Below are 27,916 nucleotides of genomic sequence, written 5' to 3' on the forward strand. Positions count from 1 at the left end.
TTTAACAGAGGGACTTTGCGGGGGATTCTTGCAAATAAATTAGCTTCACACAGGCGTCTTCTAACTGTCACAGCACTTACAGGTAACTCCAGACTGTCTTTGATCATCCTGGAGCTGATCAATGGGTGAGCCTTTGCCATTCTGGTTATTGCTCTATCCATTTCAATGGTTGTTTTACATTTTCTTCCATGCGTTTCTGGTTTTTTGTACATTTTAAAGCATTGGAGATCATTGTAGATGAACAGCCTATAATTCTTTGCACCTGCGTATAAGTTTTCCCCTCTCCAATCAACTTTTTAATCAAACTACACTGTTCTTCTAAACAATGTCTTGAACGTTCCATTTTCCTCAGGCTTTCAAAGAGAAAAGCATGTTCAACAGGTGCTGGCTTCATCCTTAAATAGGGGACACCTGATTCACACCTGTTTGTTCCACATAATTGACAAACTCACTGACTGAATGCCACACTACTATTATTGTGAACACCCCCTTTTCTACTTTTTTTTACTAATAGCCCAATTTCATAGCCTTAAGAGTGTGCATATCATGAATGCTTGGTCTTGTTGGATTTGTGAGAATCTACTGAATCTACTGGTGCCTTGTTTCCCATGTAACAATAAGAAATATACTCAAAACCTGGATTAATCTTTTTAGTCACATAGCACTACTATTATTCTGAACACTACTGTAGATCAGGTGGTCCTGCATCCACCACATCATGGAACCATCCCGGGTCCCAGATGGCAACCACCCCGGGTAGACAACAGGTCAAAGTCACACCTTTAAAAAGGAACCATCAATCTGCTGCAGACAGGTAAAATGTAGGCATCCTCTTGACCTTCTCCAGCCATTGAGGTCTTCAATAGTGAAGTGTTGACATGCTGGAAGATACCTCGAGAAACGCACCACATGACGAAAATGTCATAGCTGATGTTCTTCATGATGGAAAAGATACTATTGATCTTACTCTCCCTAAATTACCACTTGTTTGGTGCATAGTCATTCCGGTGAAATCCAAAGGTCCTTCAAACAAACCTGGTACCAAAGACGTGGACTCATCACCTTTTACAAAACTAAAAGAGAAATGAATCTTTTTTAGTTATTTTCTTTCAAAGCAGTGATTACTGCCTTTTGTTTCTTTTATCTGAGGTAGCACGGACAGATCCACTTGGATAATGGTGAGCAGGTTCTCTCGGGGTCATCTTGAGACACTTAATCACCATCCTCAAATGAATTCTTAATGTTTCCTGTTTCAGAACTACGGCGTGGAGACCGATAACCTGAAGAACCTGGTTGTTCGGATGAGAGCTGCCACCAACAGTCTGCACATGTCCACGTGTGACCGCAGGAAGAGCCCCGTGTACGAGGGCACCGCCTCACGCAAACCACCCAATGACTTCCTGACCTCAGTTGTGGAGCTGATTGGTTCTGCAAAAAGCCTCCTGGCTTGGCTTGACAGGTAATGACATTTTATGAGCAGGATTTTTGTTTTGTTTTGTTTTTTTTTTTTGCACATTTTTGGATCATATGTTTCAGATGTTATCAATCCTTCTTATACGTGCCACCATGTTTTTCTGACAGTTCAGTGGTGTAAAAACTCACGTTGTGATGCCACATCATGAGGCTAAACACTGAAGCTAGCAGCAAAGTAATTGGCTACATTAACAGTGAAAACCTGCATAGATCTACAATTTCCACACATAATCATCAGGAATCAAGAAAGAATTGAACCAATCATCAAAACTGATAATGGCATCGATAATGATGCAATTTGAGCAATTCCCATCCCTAGACTGGATACCACAAATAAATTCTGTTGGGTAATAATCTTTTTGGGCCCTATTTTGATTATCTGTGGCACACCATCTCAAGCACATAGCACATATGCATTTGTTACTTCCACAACATGACCACTGGGCGTCAAAATGACAACTACATTGGTCAGAAACTAGCAGTGACATTTGCACTGCACTGTCTGTAACATAGTGCAGATTGCTTGAGTAGCAAACATAAACTATTGGACAAACCCTCCATGATGTCACCCGTAGGTTTTCTGAAGAGCAGTCTTGAAGCTCAAAAAGTACAGCTCTGAGTGTCCCCATCTTGGCAGTGCTTATTCCACAGGAGTCCCAGTCAACCCATGAATGGGTTAAGAGGTGGAGTGTGGGCAAGACCCTATCATGATCTGGGCAGGGTAAATGAAGTCGGAAGATGCCCCATCTCAGAGTTACCGAACAAGCTAAAGCTAACAATAGCGGTAACCTCAGAAAGCTACCGATAACTGCTAACTGTCCTAACATAATAAATTAAATAACACCAAAATTTCACTCGATGAAAATACTGGTGCGTCTTTGATCGTCCATTCGGACATATAAACTACACAAAAGCCGTATTACAGATATTTCTAATAAAATGCTCAGAAAGAACAGACGTGGTCGTCCACAACAGCTAGCGGGGCTCAGGACTTTGCTCACAGCGCACTCTGCCTGTCACTCCACCTCTAATGACTCCTAATTTTATGGATTAAAATATGTTAAACTGATGAGTTATAAAGAAACTCATCCCCTGTACAGTTGTCATGAATGTGTAAAACTAGCTACAGAAATCAAAACCGTGTTTGTACCAGGCTGCAACATGTTTATTTCTGCTATAAACTTGGACATTTAACATTGGAGTCTATGGGAAGCAGCTCCCTATGTGAAGACGACCTCAAGTGGTCAGTCAAAGAACTGTAATATTTTCCCACTTACAGGTTTGCTTCATTTCAGATGGCCGAATGTTGGCGCTTAGTAGCAACTGTGCTAGGTAGCCTAGCCTAGCCTGTTCTGCACAGTACCTTGCAAATTGAGCTCGCTCACCCCCCCCAAAACGTTATCATTTGACACACACTGCTCCTGCTGAAAAACCCATTATCTCTGAGGTTGTTGCTTATCGTCAACATTCTCTTTTTCTTTTCTGCGTTTGCTCGCAGGACGCCTCTGACGGGCATCAGCGACTTCACTGCTACCAAGAACAAGATCATCCAGCTGTGCCTGGACCTCACCACCACCGTCCAACAGGTCTATGCGCTTAGTCCTTTAACAGCACAGGAGTCGGCGTTTTCCACTGAGCACATTCTAACTTGGTAGGGGATTGGGGGGGGGGGTAGGCAGAGACACAGACATGCACAGCGGAGGGAGCAAAAAGAGACTTATGGGAAATGTGGTCTGGCAGCCATAACACGAGCTGGAAGCCAAGAGTCTGAAGGCATTATTGCCGCTGCTGATGTTTTTCTTGGGTTCCGCCGTCCTCGCGCAGGCTAATGAGGAGACCCCTTAGTGCGCGGTGTTTCATAAAACCCTACTGGCACTCTTTCAGAGCTGGCTGCCAACATTCCCCGACCATGTGGTTCCTGTTTCTCCAAACTGTCTGAAAGCTCTTCCTGCGTGTCGGTTTCACGCGGTGATGACTTACGTCGGGTGCAGAGTGTCTTCAGTCAGCCACCGTGTCTGCCAACTTTCTGGGAGGAATTACTCGAGTGTTGCATCACGACACAGACTGGCATTCTGTTTCTGTCAGGTTCTGAAAAGTGGACTTTGTTAAACGTGTGGACGGATATTCGGTGACTCGTAAGCTTCACGCTACGGAATCCGGGCTTAAACGCTGATGGATGAGCCTCGAGTCCTGTGTAGAACTAACTTACTTGGAAGCTTTTCACACGAGAATGTTTGAATTAAGGTTCGCTACTTGTCATGTTGTCCTAATCAGGCTGATTGATCTGGTATTGAGCTGCCGTGGTGACAGAGTAACTCAGGGTCGACGACTCCAACACATAAATGAATACGGCTGATGATGACGTACTTCAGTCTGAAAGTTCGACGCGTGCACAGAGAATGTCTTGTAGTGTACTGGAACGTGGTTTCAATTCACTCCAGACGGAGACCAAAATCACCTGTTTGGTTTGGGCCGCGGCCGACGCATTCAAGCAAACAGTTAACAAATGCGGTTTGAATTAATGCAGCTAATAGTTGTTGCTTATTCCAGCGTGCGTTTGTGTTCGTATGTCAAACGTGTGAGTCCAGGTGTCCATTCTTCAACGGTTCAAGTATCAAAATAAATTCCATTCCCAGAGCACCCATTTCCTCAGCGTGGTCTGGGATTTCAGCACCTCTGGTGATTTACGGCCGGTGTCTCGGTCACGGCCATCCGGGGAACGTGGGGGTAAACTCTTCCTGCACGACTTGTGAAGTTGCCCCGTGTGAACGCGGTGTAGATTCTCCTGAAGTGAGTCGAGTCTTACAGAAATTGAAGGGTTCGTTTCGTGTACCACCTGGAGGAGAGATGCATGAAGCTTTCACACAAACTTGTCCTGCTTTATGTTTCCTTTATGAAGATGTTTTTGTTTTTTGTCGATCAGCACATAGTTAATAAAACCGACTGCACAGGAGACGACCGCAGTGATTAGTTTTACGGTGGAGGAGGACGGCATGAGGTTTGCTCAGCTCATTCATTAATTTGAGCCAAGTACCAGAGCTTCACAGATCACAGATTTATGGACTCTGCCTCAGTGAAGCCTGGTTCTGCAAACACAATGGAACTCGGCATAAAAGCGCCCGCGCCGGCCGTCTTGGCTGACCCATTGGTGTTGAGGTCATTGTCTTTCAAAGAACACATTTATCTTCAATCTTGAAGTCTTTTCCTGAGTCACTGGATGCAAAGCTTCAACTGTAACTGTCTTCAGTTTCTTTTCCCCCCAAATATGTTTTCTTTCAATGCGTCAGGTTCAGGTCAACTGGTTGTCTTGACTACTAATATATAGACCCGGTTGTACTCCCTTTAACTATTCATAGATTTGAGACAAGTTCAGCGAATTTACAGCAGGGATGCATCCCTTGAACATCCAGGTCAAGTTCAATGATAAGTGACCTTGACTTAATTTTGAAGGCTATAGGGCCAAAATTATCCACAACACTGTACTCCCAATAACTTTTCAAATAAATAAGACACGTTTACCAAACTTGGAGCAAGGATACATCTCTTGAAGTCTAGTCAAGTTTGATGATGAATGGCCTTCACCTAGATTTGAAGGTCACAGAGCCAAAAATTCTCTTCTTGTTCAGTGAACACTGAACACTCTATAAATTTTGTTAGTATGACATGGCTGCATTGCCTGCTCACAGTACACAAGACCTTCAGGCCAAGATTGCATTTTTGTGATGGCATCATCCATGGTCTTGGACTTCACCTTGACAGTTACCAACCAGAGATCCTAAAGTCAAATCAACTCCAGAATTTTTATTGGTTTAGTTGTTAATTAAATAATGATGGAATGTGGGCGGTCTCCCTTTGCCGATTACCAAAAAAATCCAGTACCGACTCTGGGCCCAAAATCTAATCTAATCTGTCTAATCTGTGGTAAAGGTAGTGTTGTAGAACAACATTGTGAGAAATCTGGAAAGTTTTAACATGTTTAAAAATATTTGTGATGTCACAATAAGCCCTGAGCCACAAAACATGAATAGTCAGATTTAACTGGTGCAGATAGGGGGCACTGTTCTGTAAAAGTAGGTGAAAGTAAAATATGCAGACCTCTTGTTCTCTGAGCAGAAGCCTCCTTCTGATTGTTGATTGTCATCAACAGAAGACAGTTTTGAGATCTTAACAGGAACATTTTTGCTTTTTGGATAAGTGTGGGAAAAATGCCAAAGTACAAGTTAGCACTGGCACAAACACAGTTGTGGAACAGGAATCATATGCACTTGGTCAAGTCAAGTCAAATTTGGGACCATGTGCTGGTGCTGCACTTTGATGCATCCACAGCACCACGGAACCTCCTTGGGTCCTGGATGGAAACCACCCAGGCAGATAACCAGTTCATATCTAAAATAATGACTTTGTATCAAACAAGCAGTTATGAAGAGAGATGAGGATGAGGAGTACCACTCAGGTTACACGTGTGTGTAGGTGGATATAAATCCATACTACAGTATCAAAAAATCTGGCTCAGTTTCTTCAATTTTTAAGTTGGGATGGAAATTGGGGCCACAAATTGGCACTGAGAGACTGCCTTTAAACATCTGCAGTTGGTCATCTAAATACTTTTTCTGCCTTAAAAACAAGAGTTCCAAAGAAAAAAAACACCTGCAATTAAATCAGAAGGCTGCAGTTTAAGTCCACGTTCCATTCCTCTCCGATCAGCTGTTTTGTCTGCGTCCAGCTTTCCAGACTGTAAAATCCATCACGTCACTGCGTCGTGGCGAACAGGATGTGTAGCAGCCAGGTGGACACTGATGCCGCCCGCGATCTAAAAGCTGCTCCACACCGGGGTCACCGTGCCAACAGCCCACCCTCTCGCCCGCTTCAGCGCTCAACCGTGCAAATCCGTTCTGGTGGCAGATCAAAGGCAGCGCGGCATGTAGAGAGTCATCTGACCCACGCTGGCTGTGGGATCAGACCCGCGACGTGACGGCTCGGTACACGCAGGGAATTCTCAGTGAACCTCTCGCTGTGCACGCTCACGATCTGGCTTCTGTCTGCAGGAACGTATACTTTGGATTTGACAAAGACACGGGATTAATTAGAACTTTTCAAACAGACTTGGGGGGGTGATCATTGACATCGTGTCCACATGATTTGATGTCGTGCTGCGACGAAACCAGAAAAACTGCTCTTTAAACACAAGATCGTAAAGTTTTCCAAACAGCGTCTGCAGCACATAAACTGTGAATCACAGAAAGTAGGTGATTTTTAGTTTCATGCTTTTTGGCACAGTCGTGTGTTTCAGCTGAAATATATAGTTCCATGTTTATGTGAATGCAGCCAAATTCTTTCTGAAACCACTGTATATTCTTGGCTGACTTTTGGACATATGAGTAGAAAGAAGCGTTTAGTACCACTGTGTGTCATGCACAAACCTTTGACACACATATATATTTATTATATGTGTTGTTTTATTAAAAGTTGTGATTATGTTGAGTTTTCTTCCTCACACAAAAGATAAATATGACAAAGTCACATTGACACTCATCAAAAAAGGTTATTCATCCAAACATACACCTCAAAATTTATTTGTAGGAAATCCACATTTCCACATTCTGGCAGCTGATTTATTAAATTAAGATGGAAGAGTTTATAAATATTATTTTTATTATATATATTATTATTTTATATTATTATTACAACCACAAACAGTGCAGTTTTGTTTGTTTTTGTTTTGTTGTTTTTTTTCGGTTGAATGATCTGATTAAATGGAGGTTTGGTGTTAATCGGGGTTCAATCAATCAATTTTTTTATATAGCGCCAAATCACAACAAACAGTTGCCCCAAGGCGCTTTATATTGTAAGGCAAGGCCATACAATAATTATGTAAAACCCCAACGGTCAAAACGACCCCCTGTGAGCAAGCACTTGGCTACAGTGGGAAGGAAAAACTCCCTTTTAACAGGAAGAAACCTCCACGAACCAGGCTCAGGGAGGGGCAGTCTTCTGCTGGGACTGGGGGGTTGGCTGAGGGAGAGAACCAGGAAAAAGACATGCTGTGGAGGGGAGCAGAGATCGATCACTAATGATTAAATGCAGAGTGGTGCATACAGAGCAAAAAGAGAAACAAACAGTGCATCATGGGAACCCCCCAGCAGTCTACGTCTATAGCAGCATAACTAAGGGATGGTTCAGGGTCACCTGATCGAGCCCTAACTATAAGCTTTAGCAAAAAGGAAAGTTTTAAGCCTAATCTTAAAAGTAGAGAGGGTGTCTGCCTCCCATTCTACTCTTACAAACCCTAGGAACTACAAGTAAGCCTGCAGTCTGAGAGTGAAGCGCTCTATTGGGGTGATATGGTACTATGAGGTCCCTAAGATAAGATGGGACCTGATTATTCAAAACCTTATAAGTAGAAGAAGAATTTTAAATTCTATTCTAGAATTAACAGGAAGCCAATGAAGAGAGGCCAATATGGGTGAGATATGCTCTCTCCTTCTAGTCCCCGTCAGTACTCTAGCTGCAGCATTTTGAATTAACTGAAGGCTTTTTAGGGAATTTTAGGACAACCTGATAATAATGAATTACAATAGTCCAGCCTAGAGGAAATAAATGCATGAATTAGTTTTTCAGCATCACTCTGAGACAAGACCTTTCTGATTTTAGAGATATTGCGTAAATGCAAAAAAGCAGTCCTACATATTTTTAATATGTGCTTTGAATGACATATCCTGATCAAAAATGACTCCAAGATTTCTCACAGTATTACTAGAGGTCAGGGTAATGCCATCCAGAGTAAGGATCTGGTTAGACACCATGTTTCTAAGATTTGTGGGGCCAAGTACAATAACTTCAGTTTTATCTGAGTTTAAAAGCAGGAAATTAGAGGTCATCCATGTCTTTATGTCTGTAAGACAATCCTGCAGTTTAGCTAATTGGTGTGTGTCCTCTGGCTTCATGGATAGATAAAGCTGGTATCATCTGCGTAACAATGAAAATTTAAGCAATACCGTCTAATAATACTGCCTAAGGGAAGCATGTATAAAGTGAATAAAATTGGTCCTAGCACAGAACCTTGAGGAACTCCATAATTAACTTTAGTCTGTGAAGAAGATTCCCCATTTACATGAACAAATTGTAATCTATTAGACAAATATGATTCAAACCACTGCAGCGCTGTGCCTTTAATACCTATGGCATGCTCTAATCTCTGTAATAAAATTTTATGGTCAACAGTATCAAAAGCAGCACTGAGGTCTAACAGAACAAGCACAGAGATGAGTCCACTGTCCGAGGCCATAAGAAGATCATTTGTAACCTTCACTAATGCTGTTTCTGTACTATGATGAATTTTAAAACCTGACTGAAACTCTTCAAATAGACCATTCCTCTGCAGATTATCAGTTAGCTGTTTTACAACTACCCTTTCAAGAATTTTTGAGAGAAAAGGAAGGTTGGAGATTGGCCTATAATTAGCTAAGATAGCTGGGTCAAGTGATGGCTTTTTAAGTAATGGTTTAATTACTGCCACCTTAAAAGCCTGTGGTACATAGCCAACTAATAAAGATAGATTGATCATATTTAAGATCAAAGCATTAAATAATGGTAGGGCTTCCTTGAGCAGCCTGGTAGGAATGGGGTCTAATAAACATGTTGATGGTTTGGATGAAGTAACTAATGAAAATAACTCAGACAGAACAATCTGAGAGAAAGAGTCTAACCAAATACCGGCATCACTGAAAGCAGCCAAAGATAACGATACGTCTTTGGGATGGTTATGAGTAATTTTTTCTCAGATGTAGATTCCAGAGGTTTCTAATTAGTTTTCAGTATTTTACCTATTTTCCCTCAAACTGTAAGTTGTTTTGAGGCTTTTTTTTTCGCACTCACTGTGGCCTCATATTTTTCACCTGCAAGTTGTGCATCTCATAGAAACAGCACAATCATCGCTTAAATTTTATGCAAATCTGGAATGCAAATCTGCCAACTGTCATACGTAGGGGTGCAGGTTGTTGTTTTTTTTTTGTTTGTTTGTTTGTTTTGTTTTGTTTTAAACAAGATCTGGGTTGTGAAAAATTGTTAATCATTGGTTAAATTTGAAATGAAGCATGGAGAATCAACCAATGTTGATGAAATATCACTAGTTTAAAACTTAGATTTGGTTATTTTTCCTGAGTGAAGCATGATTAGTTCAAGGACTGTGGGAAATTTGAAAACCTAGTGCTACACTGTGTGTCCAGGGTGGGAGGGGTCTGCAGAGATGCTACCAGCTCACTTCCTGGTCCTGGACCAGTGTCACAGACTGAATGGTCCCCCCTAAAAATTGGTCTGCCCTGCCTTTACTGAGCATGCGTCATTTGGGATCACAGCAGCACGTCTGAGTCTGACTCTCTACATCCAAAGTGATCAAAGGGAATAATGTGATTATTAACCATCAGATGACAAAGTAAGACCTCTTAAATAATTCTAAAGTCAATTTTAAGCAGAAAAGAGGCTGTTTCAAGCAGAAACAAGGTGATAACTGACATATGGAAATGATGGAGGTGCAGTGAATGCAGCACCAGCATCTCCTCTGGCTGCGGTGCTTTGATCGCTTCCTCCATCTTTTATTATGAGATCATGTTGAATTTATGTAGAAATGATTGTTGTACAAAAGCTTCAGATATCTGTTGCAGACAGATGATGACTGGAGTGCAGATTGAATCAGAAACGAGGTGATAATCGGTGAACCGCGGCTGATGCACAGAAATGACGCATGCGCAGTGAAGGCAGGGCAGATCGATTTTTGGGGCGGACTCTTCGGTTGGCGACACCAGTATAAGTCCCAGATGGAGGGCAGGCTGACTGATTATTTTTTTCTGCAGATTTTTTATGATTAGTTCAAGGACTGTGGGAAATTTGAATACCTAATGATAATTTCTATTTTTATAATTTCTAGCTATGATAAAGAGTGTGATTATTTAGGTTAAAGAATATAAACCTTTCAAACCCACCAGCAGGTTTTGGCGTTTAAAGGCTTTAACGTTATACATAAAACATGATGAATTGTTACACTGAAATATACATTTTGATTAGATTAATGTTGCTGAAGATGGTTATTGTAAGAATTTAGGTTATAAACATACAGTCGTGGTTTTGGCGGACGTGTGGCATTTAAAAATCAGCATTCCTCTTCAGAGCTGTGGAGTCGCGGGAAAACTCACTAGCCCCTCGTTTGCACAAACAGCAACAGAGCAAGCTTTGTACGCGGCGCAGGTCCATGCACGTCGCTGACACCAAGAGGACGACTCCAGTTTTTCTTCGTTTGTTTCCTCGATGAAAGCGTGTGGATTGTTGTGAGAACGCCGTCTCATCAACGAGACTTTCTGCTGCTTTCGACAGAAGCATTCCACCTGTGTTGGGATGCTGCCCTCGGGCCATTCCCAGCATAAAGTCTAATCCATAAAATAGCAGGGGTGCCCCACGTGCACAGCACTCCCCCCGTCCGTCCTCACTAACCAGGGGCCCTTTCAGCAGCAAACACACAGTTGTCAGTGCAGACTGTTTCCTCAGCTGTGGCTGCTGCAGCTGCAGTCGTCCAGCTGACTCTGCAGATTTCTTCTCCAGAGCAGCCAGAACTGAAGCTACTGTGTGCCGCTCAACTCTGCAGTGGGCCAGAAAAGGATTCCTACACAAAAAATCATCACATTTAGAGTTCAGGGTTCTTCCGTGTGCCTATCCCGTGTTGTGTTTTCTTTTTAAGAAGATTCTTCTGTGTTGCCGCCATGAAGCTGTAAGTGTTGATGCAACAGTTAGAAGTTGCACTCTGCGTCCGTCAGCTTCTCCCGTCACTGTTATGTCGTGGGTGTCTCCATCTTACACACTCGGTTTTTAAGAACTGCTTCCTCCAGACACACACACAGAAATGCAATGGTAAACTAAAGACTCCTACATTAGGAATCAAACTGGGAACCCATCTTGTTGGACCTGATGCTCGTCACACCCTACACTTTCGACCACAAATCAGATTTTTATTCATACCTTATTGAAACTGTAGGATATTGTCGTACTAGAGCTCTTGCTGAAATTCTATTCTGCCTGCATTAATTCTGTTGTACCTGCATTCATGGAAAATGTCCACAAGGTGGAGATATTGCTCCATTTTAAGAACCATGGGAGATGACTCTGGCCAACCTGTTGTTTATAGTGGTAGATGATGTGAAAAAACTTCTTACTTTGCACTGGCTACAAGAGATAAACTGTTAGCGATGGGAAGGTTTCTGCATACTCGCTGGAAAATGTTCATGCTAACTTCTGTCTCCGTCTCATCTTTAGGTTGTTCATTGACCAATGCAGTTTTGCCTCACCTGTTTGCATCATTTCACAAGTTGCCACCTCTGATTTTCCAGGTGTCTTTGAAGGATCATTGGGTATTTCTAGAATGACTTTCTCTCACATGAATGGTTAATTAGGGCAACTCGTGAGGCATCGTAAGGGAATGTCAGCTACGATATTATGACCATGTGGCGCACTTCTCTGTTTATGAGCCACATGAGTCAATGTGCCTCAAGATCCCAACAACTGCAAAAACGCCACGGACACCCCCAGGAATCCCTAGCCACAGCAGATAGAGGAGGTGGTGATGAGCTGGTTTTCCGCCTGGGTGGTTGCCAACCAGGATTCAGGGTGGTTCTCTAGTGTGGCAAATGCAGTGACATATGGCACGAGTGCATGTTGCTCAGTCTGCATCCATGCAAATAATGTTCCAAAGTCTAACTGCAGGAAGTTGGGCAACATTCAAATCCAGAAACACAACGCAACATATTGACGGGGAATTTCAAACATGGTAACGTTCCTGTTCCTTGTATCTGGAATGCTGATTATTGTGACTTGCCCAGGATGCGTTTTTAGTATGTAAGCTTTGTTGTTTTTGTTCCTGCTTCCTGGCTGAATCTAACGGCGCTCTCTTTTGTGCAACAGGACTGCAGTGTTTACGAGATGGAAGAAAAGATTCTGGAAGTTGTAAGTAGACGATGGCTTCTCTTTGTTGGGCCTCGTTTATCTGTGTGGTTGGGGGGGGGGGGGGAGTCCGGCGGGAGGAACGTCTTTTAGCATGCAGATTGTGTGACGTGCTGTCAGCGGACAGTTTTGTGAGCGAACAGAGCAGGCGGAACTTTGCCAGTGCACGAGGCATCTCTAATGCACGCCGCCGGCCATCAATCACAGCTTCCTGTTCCCGACATTCTTCAGACCTCTTGGACCAACCGCGGTTTCCGCTAGCATTAGATATCTCAGTCACCCTCATTGAACTCTGCGTCTTTGCTCTCTCTCTCTCTCTCTCTCTCTCTCTTCCACCAGGAGGTCATGTTCTTGCCGGTTTGTCAGCAGGATGACTGTAAAACCAAGAACCGGGTTTTTAAGATGCGCCGTGGTGATGCAGCCGTCTCAGCTCCAATGCAGCTGCTGTTTCACGTGTCTGGTCTCAGTCAGATTTGGCTGATCGGAGTGCATCACTCAGCATGGAGCACTGGCGCGCTGCACCGTGGAGGATGTTGTGCAGAGCTACTGCTGATGCCAGTACTCTTCCTGAATGTACTTCGAAAGCAGCAGGAAGACTTTCTGGCCACTGCAGGGGAAACTGACGCTCTAGAAAACACGTGCAGCCCAGTGTCTCACAACTCACCTTCTCATTACGAACGTCCCAAAATTATTGATTTAGGATTGATTTGTGTTTCATTACTGTTGATATTACTGATCATCATAACTGTATCATGAATCAAATCTTTTTTTTTTAAATGATACCATAGAAAGTCAATGACCACATGGAATAAACAGCGATTTCTTGGAGAAGAATCAATAATGATTAATAAAATCTACAAAGGAAATAAAAGGCATTAGAGCTCTGACACAAACTCTGCACACTCTGATATAACCATGTCCGATAGTTCACATTACCAATCAATCAGAAATAGTCTGCTAATCAATATGAACTTTAAACCATCTCTCTAGCCCTATTGGTTATGAAGATATAGCAGGAAATATGTTTTTCACACCATGTTTTTGTTGAGTTTGGCTTTGACCTTAGTCTGATCCTCTCCAAAGTTAATCATCTCAAGATATCTGCCCAAGTAATTTTCACACCAAGTTTGGTGAAAGTCCATCCAGATGTTTTGTAGTTATCTTATTCACAGACACACACACAGGACCAATTACAATGCGCTGCTTCGCCTGGACATAGGCTAATCACTAATTATAATTTATATCTAAGAATAATTTCTTAAAAGTTAAACATCCACCACAGATTACCTTCTACATAATTAATGTGAATGTTGATGTAATCATGTATCGTGTGGAATTGCGATAGCTGCATAGTGTCGTATTTTATAATTACTTTATAGTTCAGCATCCTCTGTTCATCCTCCTGGTTTTTCTCTTTGTTTTAAGATATCTTCTTGTTTTTAATCATTCCATCCTGTTCCTGTCTGCTCTGAGTATCTCTGCAAAAGTCATCGTGCAATCTGCCACAGAAGGACCCCCCCACCCCAATAATGATGTGTTTTTAGTCCTGAATTAAGTGCCGTACATGCAGCTGTTTTCACCCGTGTGCACGTGCACCGCCTGATAATGGAGCGCTAATGGCTTCTTTTAGTCTTTCTGTAAATATGGAGACACACTCGGACTCCATGCCACAATGTTTGTGTCGCCGCTGCTGCAAGCTGACCAGCCTTCTGCTCACGTTTAAAACCTATCAAAGAAAATGTCGAAGTTCACTGCACGAAATCACAGCATTTGACACGTTTCGTCTCGTATTTCCTCTGCAGTCGAAGATCCTGAACAGCATCTGTGATCAGACTGTGAGAACCACCTCAGACCCCCTGATGAGCCAGTCGGCCTGCTTGGAGGAAGTCCACCTGAGCGACATCAAACCAGGGGAGGGCCTGGTGAGGAATGAGGGCATCAGGAACCTCTGCAGTGTCTCGAATTTTGACCCTCTGTTTTATGTCTGTGTGTCACTGTGCAGATATTTTGGTTTCACTGAAACCGTACTTTTTGTTCCTTCAGGGTATGTACATCAAAAGTACCTACGATGGGCTGCACGTCATCACCGGAACCACAGAACATGTAAGTACCAGAGTTGGCTCGCCCGAATTCTCTGCTGCTAGATGTCCGTTGCTATAATGTCATATCGCACGAAGGCGGCAGTTAACAGTCGTGTAAATATGTAAAATGTGATTCTGTTGTGTGAACCGTGGTCCTTTACGCTGAAACGTGCACGTCTGTTAAGCAGCCAATTACACGGCTGACGTTTGTTCGACATGCTTTTGCTCAATAAGCTTTGATAACTGTAGAAATACTGAAGTCCATAAGTATTTGGACAGCGTGCTGTTTTCCGTAATGTTGCATCGGTGCACCATGACAATGGAGTTAAAAAGGAAACAATCAAGATATGTGCTTGTAGTGACAACTTTAAGCTTTAATTCAACGGGGGGGGGGTGCAGTTCAAATTGGGTCGAAATGCGTGGACACAACCACGTGAAAGTAGCGTGCACGCACCGACAGAGTGCACTTCTCTAATCCCCTTTCTGGCGTAATGTGCACTTGCTGATAGGTCATATTGTCCTGAAGGGGCTTCACAATAAAAATCATTTTAACATTTGAACAGTGTGTTTGAACGTCACTGTTCCAGTCATGTACTTTCTAAATAACACGCCGGCTAATTCTGCAACAGCAAAATGATTGGAATGGTCCTTTAGGATGTTCTCCTGATGTTTTCTCTCAAAAATTCTTGAAAGGGTAGTTGTAAGAAATCTTGGAGTCATTTTTGATCAGGATATGTCATTCAATGCGCATATTAAACAAATATGTAGGACTGCTTTTTTGCATTTGCGCAATATCTCTAAAATTAGAAAGGTCTTGTCTCAGAGTGATGCTGAAAAGCTAATTCATGCATTTATTTCCTCTAGGCTGGACTATTGTAATACATTATTATCAGGTTGTCCTAAAAGTTCCCTGAAAAGCCTTCAGTTAATTCAAAATGCTGCAGCTATAGTACTGACAGGGACTAGAAGAGAGAGCATATCTCACCCATATTGGCCTCTCTTCATTGGCTTCCTGTTAATTCTAGAATAGAATTTAAAATTCTTCTTCTTACTTATAAGGTTTTGAATAATCAGGTCCCATCTTATCTTAGGGACCTCATAGTACCATATCACCCCAATAGAGTTCGCTCTCAGACTGCAGGCTTACTTGTAGTTCCTAGGGTTTGTAAGAGTAGAATGGGAGGCAGAGCCTTCAGCTTCCAGGCTCCTCTCCTGTGGAACCAGCTCCCAATTCAGATCAGGGAGACACACCCCTCTCTACTTTTAAGATTAGGCTTAAAACTTTCCTTTTTGCTAAAGCTTATAGTTAGGGCTGGATCAGGTGACCCTGAACCATCCCTTAGTTATGCTGCTATAGACTTAGACTGCTGGGGGGTTCCCATGATGCACTGTGTTTCTTCTCTCTTTTGCTCTGTATGCACCACTCTGCATTTAATCATTAGTGATTGATCTCTGCTCCCCTCCACAGCATGTCTTTTTCCTGGTTCTCTCCTCAGCCCCAACCAGTCCCAGCAGAAGACTGCCCCCCTGAGCCTGGTTCTGCTGGAGGTTTCTTCCTGTTAAAAGGGAGTTTTTCCTTCCCACTGTCGCCAAGTGCTTGCTCACAGGGGGTCGTTTTGACCGTTAGGGTTTTTCCGTAATTATTGTAGGGCCTTGCCTTACAATATAAAGCGCCTTGGGGCAACTGTTTGTTGTGATTTGGCGCTATATAAATAAAATTGATTTGATTTTGATTTGATGTTTGTTAAAGCTGCAGCCTGTATTATTATTATTATTATTATGCATCATAATCAGGCGTTCTCAGAATATTTGCTTCACACTTAAACTGTGGGTGTTTCAGTGTTTTGCACTTTTCTGACGCACCTCTCCGTCATCCTCCTCCTCTCCTGTTTAATGACACATTTATGTGAAGGAGTCAGGAGCAGCTCCTCTGTAAAGGTTACTGTGTGTCACAGCTCTCCGACAATCGGTGACTATCAGCAGAATGGTGATTAACGCACCGACAGAGCTGCAGCGCTGCCGTCGTCACGCCTCCTGATTCCTGAATCATCGTCTGATTCATCGACCTGAATCATCCTGTTTGACATCTATATGACACAAAACACAAATCACCTGATCTGGCACGCAGTAGGGAGTTGTTTTTGATTTGTTTTTGTTCCTCATTTGTTTTGTTAATTGGATATTTTAGCTTCTAGTCTTTTGTAGTTCCTGTCGGTCGTCAGCTGCTCGTCTGCGTTGCAGAAAAAGCGGTTGAACTGGCTTTGACCTTTCCTGTGCATGTTTTTTAGTCACCTGCAGACCTGACCAGGAAGATCCACGCTGGAGACGAGGTGATCCAGGTCAACCAGCAGACGGTGGTGAGCGGCACAGCACTTTAACAAAATCAATCACAGCATTGATCAATCAACAAGTTTGACTGAACCGCTCATGATATAATGGAGTTTTATACAATATTTAAGTTCTGTTTGTAACTAAAAGTGTCACTAAAAGGCCAAAAGGTGAAGAGCGATGATGTGGTAAATTTGGATGTCATGTTGCAAAGATATTACTGCGTCTGGTATGTGTTAATAAAAGAAATAAATGATACATTTTGAAGGATTTGGGTTGAGTATATCCAACTTAGCACTAAAATTAATTAATTGTTATCATTACGAGTGATTGATTGCAGGCTTTGCATGCATGTGAACAATTATAATGTTGTCCTCCAGGGGGCAGATTTGCACAAAAGTGTTTCTGGCTTTGGTGGACTCATGCAAGCTTTTCTAACATATTTGTTTAAAAGTTGGTGAAAACTTTTTAGGCAAACTGAGATTTTTTTTTATATACCAGTGTTTCCCAATCCTGGTCCTCGGGACCCAAAGTACGACGTGTTTTCCAATTGTCCCTGAACTAGTCGGAGCAAATTAGCTCACTCAAATGCTGATTAGCTGAACGCATCTGACTGAGCTCTCTCCTCTGATTAGTTCAGGGACAATTGGAAAACACGTCATACTTTGGGTCCCGATGACCAGGATTGGGAAATGCTGCTATAAACCATTTTCGTGACAACCCAAGCATGTCCATTGTTTTCCGTTGTTTGACCCTGTGACTTATATATATACGTTGATGAAAACAAATTTTCTGAAAGCAAGTAAGAAAAAAGTAGGTGTTTTTATAAATATTGCTTTTTTCCTTCATTTAAAGTGCTCTATAAATGAATTTATTATTATTTAAGGCACACTGTTTTGTTAATCAGCTTGCTGACTCTGTGGTATTTGACTTTAAATTCTGACCACAGTGACTGAAGTAAGATTATGAAAAACTTGCTGATATTAGCTTGCGGATTAGCAGCATTATCTGCCGTTTAGTGAGGCTAGCATGTTTATTTTCATGAATTTCATAGCTTCCTATCTAGTCCTTAATTTCAAAACAAAAATAGCCGTCTGTTATATTATTCTTGTTCCTATTTCTGTCGTTCTTCAGAAACAGCCTTTGCACATGAGGTGGCTTTCCTCCTCTAAACTGTGGTTGTCTGGATTTTTTTTTTAAATAACTGAAAATTCGTCTCATTCTTCAAACTCATCAACTGATCATTGAAGAATGATGTCAGCTTCATTCGTAGGCCGCATATGATGGATCAGGAATCCTCTGTGCTTTTGGAATCATAGCAGTTTCAGATGCGTGCGTTAAGCATGAAAACTAAGAAGGTGGTAATTTTTTGCTTGTTTCGTTAGTTTGAGTGCACGCTGTGGTGATTAAAGGAGCGTCTTCTGTGTTTGTGTCTTTGTGCTGCGCTGCAGGTGGGCTGGCTGCTAAAGCACTTGGTTGTCAAACTGAGGGAGGATCCCAAAGGTGTGGTCCTGCTCCTGAAGAAGAGGCCCACAGGTACGACGGGCTTCACCCCCGCCCCGCTCAAAAACATGCGCTGGAAGCCGCCAGTAACACAGGTACAGACACACATATCCTCCTTTCATCTTTGAAGATCTGCAAAAGATTGTGTGTGCGCGTGTGTGTGTGTGCGCGTGTGTCACTGTGTAGTTATCGTCAAATAATTATCAGCTTTTTAGGGAGTTGGTTCCAAAGCAGCAAGTTCAGACAAGCATAGCAGAGCCTCCACAAAAGCACTGCTTTTGTCTTGGCGCACAGGTCCCATGATGTCACTGCGTCTCAGAGATAAAGCCGCCAGGTGCAGCGTCCGACTGTCCTGAGATTGTTAGATTAGATTGCTTTTATTGGACGTGATCGACCCCGGATTGGCAGGAAGGACTCATGACCTCCTTCCCAAACAAGAGCACTTAGAACCAGAGGAGCACTTGTTAGAGTGCAAACCTGAGTGTTCTTCCTCACGATGTGAAATTGGTTTTTCAAATCTGGAAAAATTTCCTGTATTTGCCACGTTCTCAGGTTTAACCTGAGTTCAAATGATCCGAACATTTCCTCAACCTGAATAAACCCAGAACCTCTGTGTGTGTGTGTATATGTATGTGTGTATGTGTGTGTGTGTGTATATATACACACAGTAGTGTTCAGAATAATAGTAGTGCTATGTGACTAAAAAGATTAATCCAGGTTTTGAGTATATTTCTTATTGTTACATGGAAACAAGGTACCAGTAGATTCAATAGATTCTCACAAATCCAATTTGTGAAGAACATCAGCTATGACATTTTGGTCATGTGGTGGTTTCTCGAGGCATCTTCCAGCACGTCAGCACTTCACTATTGAAGACCTCCATGGCTGGAGAAGGTCAAGAGGATGCCTACATTTTACCTGTCTGCAGCAGATTGATGGTTCCTTTTTAAAGGTGTGACTTTGACCTGTTGTCTACCCGGGTGGTTGTCATCTGGGACCCGGGATGGTTCCATGATGTGGTGGACCTGATCTACAGTAGTGTTCAGAATAATAGTAGTGCAATGTGACTAAAAAGATTAATCCAGGTTTTGAGTATATTTCTTATTGTTACATGGGAAACAAGGTACCAGTAGATTCAGTAGATTCTCACAAATCCACAAGACCAAGCATTCATGATATGCACACTCTTAAGGCTATGAAATTGGGCTATTAGTAAAAAAAAGTAGAAAAGGGGTGTTCACAATAATAGTAGTGTGGCATTCAGTCAGTCAGTTTCAATTTTGTGGAACAAACAGTTATGAATCAGGTGTCCCTATTTAAGGATGAAGCCAGCACCTGTTGAACATGCTTTTCTCTTTGAAAGCCTGAGGAAAATGGGACGTTCAAGACATTGTTCAGAAGAACAGCGTAGTTTGATTAAAAAGTTGATTGGAGAGGGGAAAATGTATACACAGGTGCAAAAATTATAGGCTGTTCATCTACAATGATCTCCAATGCTTTAAAATGGACAAAATAAAATCCAGAGACGCGTGGAAGAAAACAGAAAACTACCATCAAAATGGATAGAAGTATAACCAGAATGGCAAAGGCTCCCCATTGATCAGCTCCAGATGATCAAAGACAGTCCTGGGTTACCTGTAAGTGCTGTGACAGTTCACAGAGAAACTCACAGTAACGACGAGGTGGACGATAGATAACAACAAATAAACTGGTTTTTGGGACTTCCAATTTGGATGGACAAGACTAAGAGTCAAGCTTTCAAATGAATTAAAGCTCTGTCTGGGTTTTGATTAATTAATAAGCTGAAGTGGAAGATTGCTGCTAATCCTCCGCCTCGGCCCGTGCTACGAGCGTTCTGGCAGTTAGTGTGACTCGGGGGTGTTGACTCATTTAAACTAACATATTCATCCTGCTGTAACCAGGTTCTGTAAGGCAGAATAAATCAATATGTTGATCAATTATTATATCATTTACTAACAGGGACTTAGAAGAGAGAGACCTAATGTTTAATAGACCACATTTAACTGTTTTAGTCTGTGGTGCAGTTGAAGGTGCTATGTTATTTTTTCTTTTTGAATTTTATGCTTAAATAGATTTTGCTGGTTATTGGTGATCTGGGAGCAGGCACCGTCTCTACGAGGATGGGGTAATGAGGGGATGGCAGGGGGAGAGAAGCTGCAGAGAGGTGTGTAAGACTACAACTCTGCTTCCTGGTCCCAACCCTGGATAGTCACGGTTTGGAAGATTTAATAAAATTGGCCAGATTTCTAGAAATGAGAGCTGCTCCATCCAAAGTGGGATGGATGCCGTCTCTCCTAACAAGACCAGGTTTTCCCCAGAAGCTTTGCCAATTATCTATGAAGCCCACCTCATTTTTTGGACACCACTCAGACAGCCAGCAATTCAAGGAGAACATGCGGCTAAACATGTCACTCCCGGTCCGATTGGGGAGGGGCCTAGAGAAAACTACAGAGTCCGACATTGTTTTTGCAAAGTTACACACCGATTCAATGTTAATTTTAGTGACCTCCGATTGGCATAACCGGGTGTCATTACTGCCGACGTGAATTACAATCTTACCAAATTTACGCGTAGCCTTAGCCAGCAGTTTCAAATTTCCTTCGATGTCGCCTGCTCTGGCCCCCTTAAGACAATGACTATGGTTGCTGGTGTCGCTAACTTCACATTTCTCAAAACAGTCGCCAATAACCAGAGTTTGTTCCTCGGCGGGTGTGTCGCCGAGTGGGGAAACACAGTTAGAAATGTAACGGGTTGGTGGTGTACACGGGGTTCTGTTTAGAAAACGCTCCTCCTCACAGTCACCCAGTCGGCCTGCTTTCCCGGCTGCTCGGGATCTGCTGGAAGGGTACTAACAGCAGCTAAGCTACCTTGGTCCGCACCGACTACAGGGGCCTGGAGCTGTAGGATTTTCCAAGGTGCGGAGCCGAGTCTCCAATTCGCCGCCTGTCCTCCAAAGCTACGAATAAGCTACACTTATTACAAGTACCATTACTGCTAAAGGAGGCCGAGGAATAACTAAACATTTCACACCCAGAGCAGAAAAGTGTGGGAGAGACAGGAGAAGCCGCCATGCTAAACTGGCTAAGAGCTAGTAGCTGCAGTAAGCTAGCGGATTCCTAAACACACAAAGTGTGAATAATAATGTGTAAATAATTTAGAGGTGATTCAGCAGAGGGAGTGCTTTAGTTAAGGCACGTGAAGATTACTGTGAAACAAATCGTTATCTAGTTAACTAGATCAATCTAACTGCAGATTAAACAGCTAACAGATACAGCAAAACACCGCTGTGCTCCGGAACAGGAAGTGATACAATGCCGTAGTAAGAGCCAATCACCAGTAGAGGCCAGTAGTGGTTACAGAGGGGTTAAAGATTAACAAAAATAAAACACAGTTAATTAAGATAAAAGAAACTATTCCAACCTTGTATCAGTAGAAGAGCGGAGAGAAGTCCAGGCGCCGAGGACTCAATCCATTCACAGGGGCGAGAGTGACTGTAGTAGGAGAAACATGCCCATATCATGATGCTTGCACCACCATGCCTCACTGTCTTCACTGTGAACTGTGGCTTGAATTCCGAGTTTGGGGTTGTCTCACAAACTGTCTGTGGCCCCTTGACCAAAAAGAACAATTTTACTCTCATCAGTCCAACAAAATATTCCCCCATTTCTCTTTAGGCCAGTTGATGTGTTCTTTGGCAAATTGTAAACCTCTTCTGCACATGTCTTTTATTTAACAGAGGGACTGTGCGGGGGATTCTTGCAAATAAATTAGCTTCACACAGGCGTCTTCTAACTGTCCACAGCACTTACAGGTAACTCCAGACTGTCTTTGATCATCCTGGAGCTGATCAATGGGTGAGCCTTTGCCATTCTGGTTATTGCTCTATCCATTTCAATGGTTGTTTTACATTTTCTTCCATGCGTTTCTGGTTTTTTTGTAGCATTTTAAAGCATTGGAGATCATTGTAGATGAACAGCCTATAATTCTTTGCACCTGCGTATAAGTTTTCCCCTCTCCAATCAACTTTTTAATCAAACTACACTGTTCTTCTAAACAATGTCTTGAAACGTTCCATTTTCCTCAGGCTTTCAAAGAGAAAAGCATGTTCAACAGGTGCTGGCTTCATACCTTAAATAGGGGACACCTGATTCACACCTGTTGTTCACATAATTGACAAACTCACTGACTGAATGCCACACTACTATTATTGTGAACACCCCCTTTTCTACTTTTTTTTACTAATAGCCCAATTCATAGCCTTAAGAGTGTGCATATCATGAATGCTTGGTCTTGTTGGATTTGTGAGAATCTACTGAATCTACTGGTGCCTTGTTTCCCATGTAACAATAAGAAATATACTCAAAACCTGATTAATCTTTTTAGTCACATAGCACTACTATTATTCTGAACACTACTGTAGATCAGGTGGTCCTGCATCCACCACATCATGGAACCATCCCGGGTCCCGAGATGGCAACCACCCCCGGGTAGACAACAGGTCAAAGTCACACCTTTAAAAAGGAACCATCAATCTGCTGCAGACAGGTAAAATGTAGCATCCTCTTGACCTTCTCCAGCCATTGAGGTCTTCAATAGTGAAGTGTGACATGCTGGAAGATACCTCGAGAAACGCACCACATGACGAAAATGTCATAGCTGATGTTCTTCATGATGGAAAAAGATACTATTGATCTTACTCTTCCCTAAATTACCCACTTGTTTGGTGCATAGTCATTCCGGTGAAATCCAAAGGTCCTTCAAACAAACCTGGTACCAAAGACGTGGACTCATCACCTTTTACAAAACTAAAAGAGAAATGAATCTTTTTTAGTTATTTTCTTTCAAAGCAGTGCATTACTGCCTTTTGTTTCTTTTATCTGAGGTAGCACGGACAGATCCACTTGGATAATGGTTGAGCAGGTTCTCTCGGGGTCATCTTGAGACACTTAATCACCATCCTCAAATGAATTCTTAATGTTTCCTGTTTCAGAACTACGGCGTGGAGACCGATAACCTGAAGAACCTGGTTGTTCGGATGAGAGCTGCCACCAACAGTCTGCACATTCCACGTGTGACCGCAGGAAGAGCCCCGTGTACGAGGGCACCGCCTCACGCAAACCACCCAATGACTTCCTGACCTCAGTTGTGGAGCTGATTGGTTCTGCAAAAAGCCTCCTGGCTTGGCTTGACAGTAATGACATTTTATGAGCAGGATTTTTGTTTTGTTTTGTTTTTTTTTTTTGCACATTTTTGGATCATATGTTTCAGATGTTTATCAATCCTTCTATACGGCCACCATGTTTTCTGACAGTTCAGTGGTGTAAAAACTCACGTGTGATGCCACATCATGAGGCTAAACACTGAAGCTAGCAGCAAAGTAATTGGCTACATTAACAGTGAAACCTGCATAGATCTACAATTTCCCACACATAATCATCAGGAATCAAGAAAGAATTGAACCAATCATCAAAACTGATAATGGCATCGATAATGATGCAATTTGAGCAATTCCCATCCCTAGACTGGATACCACAAATAAATTCTGTTGGGTAATAATCTTTTTGGGCCCCTATTTGATTATCTGTGGCAACCATCTCAAGCACATAAGCACATATGCATTTGTTACTTCCACAACATGACCACTGGGCGTCAAAATGACAACTACATTGGTCAGAAACTAGCAGTGGACATTTGCACGGCACTGTCTGTACATAGTGCAGATTGCTTGAGTAGCAAACATCAACTATTGGACAAACCCTCCATGATGTCACCCGTAGGTTTTCTGAAGAGCAGTCTTGAAGCTCAAAAGTACAGCTCTGAGTGTCCCCATCTTGCAGTGCTTATTCCACAGGAGTCCCAGTCAACCCATGAATGGGTTAAGAGTGGAGTGTGGGCAAGACCCTATCATGATCTGGGCAGGGTAAATGAAGTCGAAGATGCCCCTCTCAGAGTTACCGAACAAGCTAAAGCTAACAATAGCGGTAACCTCAGAAAGCTACCGATAACTGCTAACTGTCCTAACATAATAAATTAAATAACACCAAAATTTCACATCGATGAAAATACTGGTGCGTCTTTGATCGTCCATCTCGGACATATAAACTACACAAAAGCCGTATTACAGATATTTCTAATAAATTGCTCAGAAAGAACAGACTGTGGTCGTTCCACAACAGCTAGCGGGGCTCAGGACTTTGCTCACAGCGCACTCTGCCTGTCACTCCACCTCTAATGACTCCTAATTTTATGGATTAAAATATGTTAAACTGATGAGTTATAAAGAAACTCATCCCCTGTACAGTTGTCATGAATGTGTAAAACTAGCTACAGAAATCAAAACCGTGTTTGTACCAGGCTGCAAACATGTTTATTTCTGCTATAAACTTGGACATTTAACATTGGAGTCTATGGGAAGCAGCTCCCTATGTGAAGACGACCTCAAAGTGGTCAGTCAAAGAACTGTAATATTTTCCCACTTACAGGTTTGCTTCATTTCAGATGGACGAATGTTGGCGCTTAGTAGCAACTGTGCTAGGTAGCCTAGCCTAGCCTGTCTGCACAGTACCTTGCAAATTGAGCTCGCTCACCCCCCCCCAAAACGTTATCATTTGACACACACTGCTCCTGCTGAAAAACCCATTATCTCTGAGGTTGTTGCTTATCGTCAACATTCTCTTTTTCTTTTCTGCGTTTGCTCGCAGGACGCCTCTGACGGGCATCAGCGACTTCACTGCTACCAAGAACAAGATCATCCAGCTGTGCCTGGACCTCACCACCACCGTCCAACAGGTCTATGCGCTTAGTCCTTTAACAGCACAGGAGTCGGCGTTTTCCACTGAGCACATTCTAACTTGGTAGGGGATTGGGGGGGGGGTAGGCAGAGACACAGACATGCACAGCGGACGGGAGCAAAAAGAGACTTATGGGAAATGTGGTCTGGCAGCCATAACACGAGCTGGAAGCCAAGAGTCTGAAGGCATTATTGCCGCTGCTGATGTTTTTCTTGGGTTCCGGCCGTCCTCGCGCAGGCTAATGAGGAGACCCCTTAGTGCGCGGTGTTTCATAAAACCCTACTGGCACTCTTTCAGAGCTGGCTGCCAACATTCCCCGACCATGTGGTTCCTGTTCTCCAAACTGTCTGAAAGCTCTTCCTGCGTGTCGGTTTCACGCGGTGATGGACTTACGTCGGGTGCAGAGTGTCTTCAGTCAGCCACCGTGTCTGCCAACTTTCTGGGAGGAATTACTCGAGTGTTGCATCACGACACAGACTGGCATTCTGTTTCTGTCAGGTTCTGAAAAGTGGACTTTGTTAAACGTGTGGGACGGATATTCGGTGACTCGTAAGCTTCACGCTACGGAATCCGGGCTTAAACGCTGATGGATGAGCCTCGAGTCCTGTGTAGAACTAACTTACTTGGAAGCTTTTCACACGAGAATGTTTGAATTAAGGTTCGCTACTTGTCATGTTGTCCTAATCAGGCTGATTGATCTGGTATTGAGCTGCCGTGGTGACAGAGTAACTCAGGGTCGACGACTCCAACACATAAATGAATACGGCTGATGATGACGTACTTCAGTCTGAAAGTTCGACGCGTGCACAGAGAATGTCTTTGTAGTGTACTTGAACTGTGGTTCAATTCACTCCAGACGGAGACCAAAAATCACCTGTTTGGTTTGGGCCGCGGGCCGACGCATTCAAGCAAACAGTTAACAAATGCGGTTTGAATTAATGCAGCTAATAGTTGTTGCTTATTCCAGCGTGCGTTTGTGTTCGTATGTCAAACGTGTGAGTCCAGGTGTCCATTCTTCAACGGTTCAAGTATCAAAATAAATTCCATTCCCAGAGCACCCATTTCCTCAGCGTGGTCTGGGATTTCAGCACCTCTGGTGATTTACGGCCGGTGTCTCGGTCACGGCCATCCGGGGAACGTGGGGGTAAACTCTTCCTGCACGACTTTGTGAAGTTGCCCCGTGTGAACGCGGTGTAGATTCTCCTGAAGTGAGTCGAGTCTTACAGAAATTGAAGGGTTCGTTTCGTGTACCACCTGGAGGAGAGATGCATGAAGCTTTCACACAAACTTGTCCTGCTTTATGTTTCCTTTATGAAGATGTTTTTGTTTTTTTGTCGATCAGCACATAGTTAATAAAACCGACTGCACAGGAGACGACCGCAGTGATTAGTTTTACGGTGGAGGAGGACGGCATGAGGTTTGCTCAGCTCATTCATTAATTTGAGCCAAGTACCAGAGCTTCACAGATCACAGATTTATGGACTCTGCCTCAGTGAAGCCTGGTTCTGCAAACACAATGGAACTCGGCCATAAAAGCGCCCGCGCCGGCCGTCTTGGCTGACCCATTGGTGTTGAGGTCATTGTCTTTCAAAGAACACATTTAATGTTCAATCTTGAAGTCTTTTCCTGAGTCACTGGATGCAAAGCTTCAACTGTAACTGTCTTCAGTTTCTTTTCCCCCCAAATATGTTTTCTTTCAATGCGTCAGGTTCAGGTCAACTGGTTGTCTTGACTACTAATATATAGACCCGGTTGTACTCCCTTTCAGCGAATTTACAGCAGGGATGCATCCCTTGAACATCCAGGTCAAGTTCAATGATAAGTGACCTTGACTTAATTTTGAAGGCTATAGGGCCAAAATTATCCACAACACTGTACTCCCAATAACTTTTCAAATAAATAAGACACGTTTACCAAACTTGGAGCAAGGATACATCTCTTGAAGTCTAGGTCAAGTTTGATGATGAATGGCCTTCACCTAGATTTGAAGGTCACAGAGCCAAAAATTCTCTTCTTGTTCAGTGAACACTGAACACTCTATAAATTTTTGTTAGTATGACATGGCTGCATTGCCGGCTCACAGTACACAAGACCTTCAGGCCAAGATTGCATTTTTGTGATGGCATCATCCATGGTCTTTGGACTTCACCTTGACAGTTACCAACCAGAGATCCTAAAGTCAAATCAACTCCAGAATTTTTATTGGTTTAGTTGTTAATTAAATAATGATGGAATGTGGGCGGTCTCCCTTTGCCGATTACCAAAAAAATCCAGTACTGACTCGGGGCCCAAAATCTAATCTAATCTGTCTAATCTGTGGTAAAGGTAGTGTTGTAGAACAACATTGTGAGAAATCTGGAAAGTTTTAAACATGTTTAAAAATATTTGTGATGTCACAATAAGCCCTGAGCCACAAAACATGAATAGTCAGATTTAACTGGTGCAGATAGGGGGCACTGTTCTGTAAAAGTAGGTGAAAGTAAAATATGCAGACCTCTTGTTCTCTGAGCAGAAGCCTCCTTCTGATTGTTGATTGTCATCAACAGAAGACAGTTTTGAGATCTTAACAGGAACATTTTTGCTTTTTGGATAAGTGTGGGAAAAATGCCAAAGTACAAGTTAGCACTGGCACAAACACAGTTGTGGAACAGGAATCATATGCACTTGGTCAAGTCAAGTCAAATTTGGGACCATGTGCTGGTGCTGCACTTTGATACATCCACAACACCACGGAAC

General features: G+C 42.8%; 1 protein-coding gene across 2 annotated transcripts in view; it reads left to right on the top strand.

Annotated features, from left to right (window-relative positions):
- The window catches only part of LOC117531690 (connector enhancer of kinase suppressor of ras 3-like), a 109,051-nt gene that overhangs the window by 59,769 nt on the left and 21,366 nt on the right, over nucleotides 1-27,916 (top strand). The window contains exons 3-9 of one of the 2 annotated variants that reach the window (XM_034194796.1): nucleotides 1,257-1,459; nucleotides 2,972-3,059; nucleotides 12,418-12,459; nucleotides 14,259-14,378; nucleotides 14,500-14,559; nucleotides 16,826-16,894; nucleotides 18,317-18,463. In XM_034194796.1, the coding sequence (XP_034050687.1) occupies nucleotides 1,257-1,459; nucleotides 2,972-3,059; nucleotides 12,418-12,459; nucleotides 14,259-14,378; nucleotides 14,500-14,559; nucleotides 16,826-16,894; nucleotides 18,317-18,463 (729 nt within the window). Of the gene's footprint in view, nucleotides 1-1,256; nucleotides 1,460-2,971; nucleotides 3,060-12,417; nucleotides 12,460-14,258; nucleotides 14,379-14,499; nucleotides 14,560-16,825; nucleotides 16,895-18,316; nucleotides 18,464-25,088; nucleotides 25,179-27,916 lie in introns of those variants that run through there. The other variant, XM_034194795.1, reaches the window with a different exon arrangement.

The sequence above is a fragment of the Thalassophryne amazonica genome, chromosome 19 (genome assembly GCF_902500255.1).
Source record: "Thalassophryne amazonica chromosome 19, fThaAma1.1, whole genome shotgun sequence".
Taxonomy (NCBI): Eukaryota; Metazoa; Chordata; class Actinopteri; order Batrachoidiformes; family Batrachoididae; genus Thalassophryne; species Thalassophryne amazonica.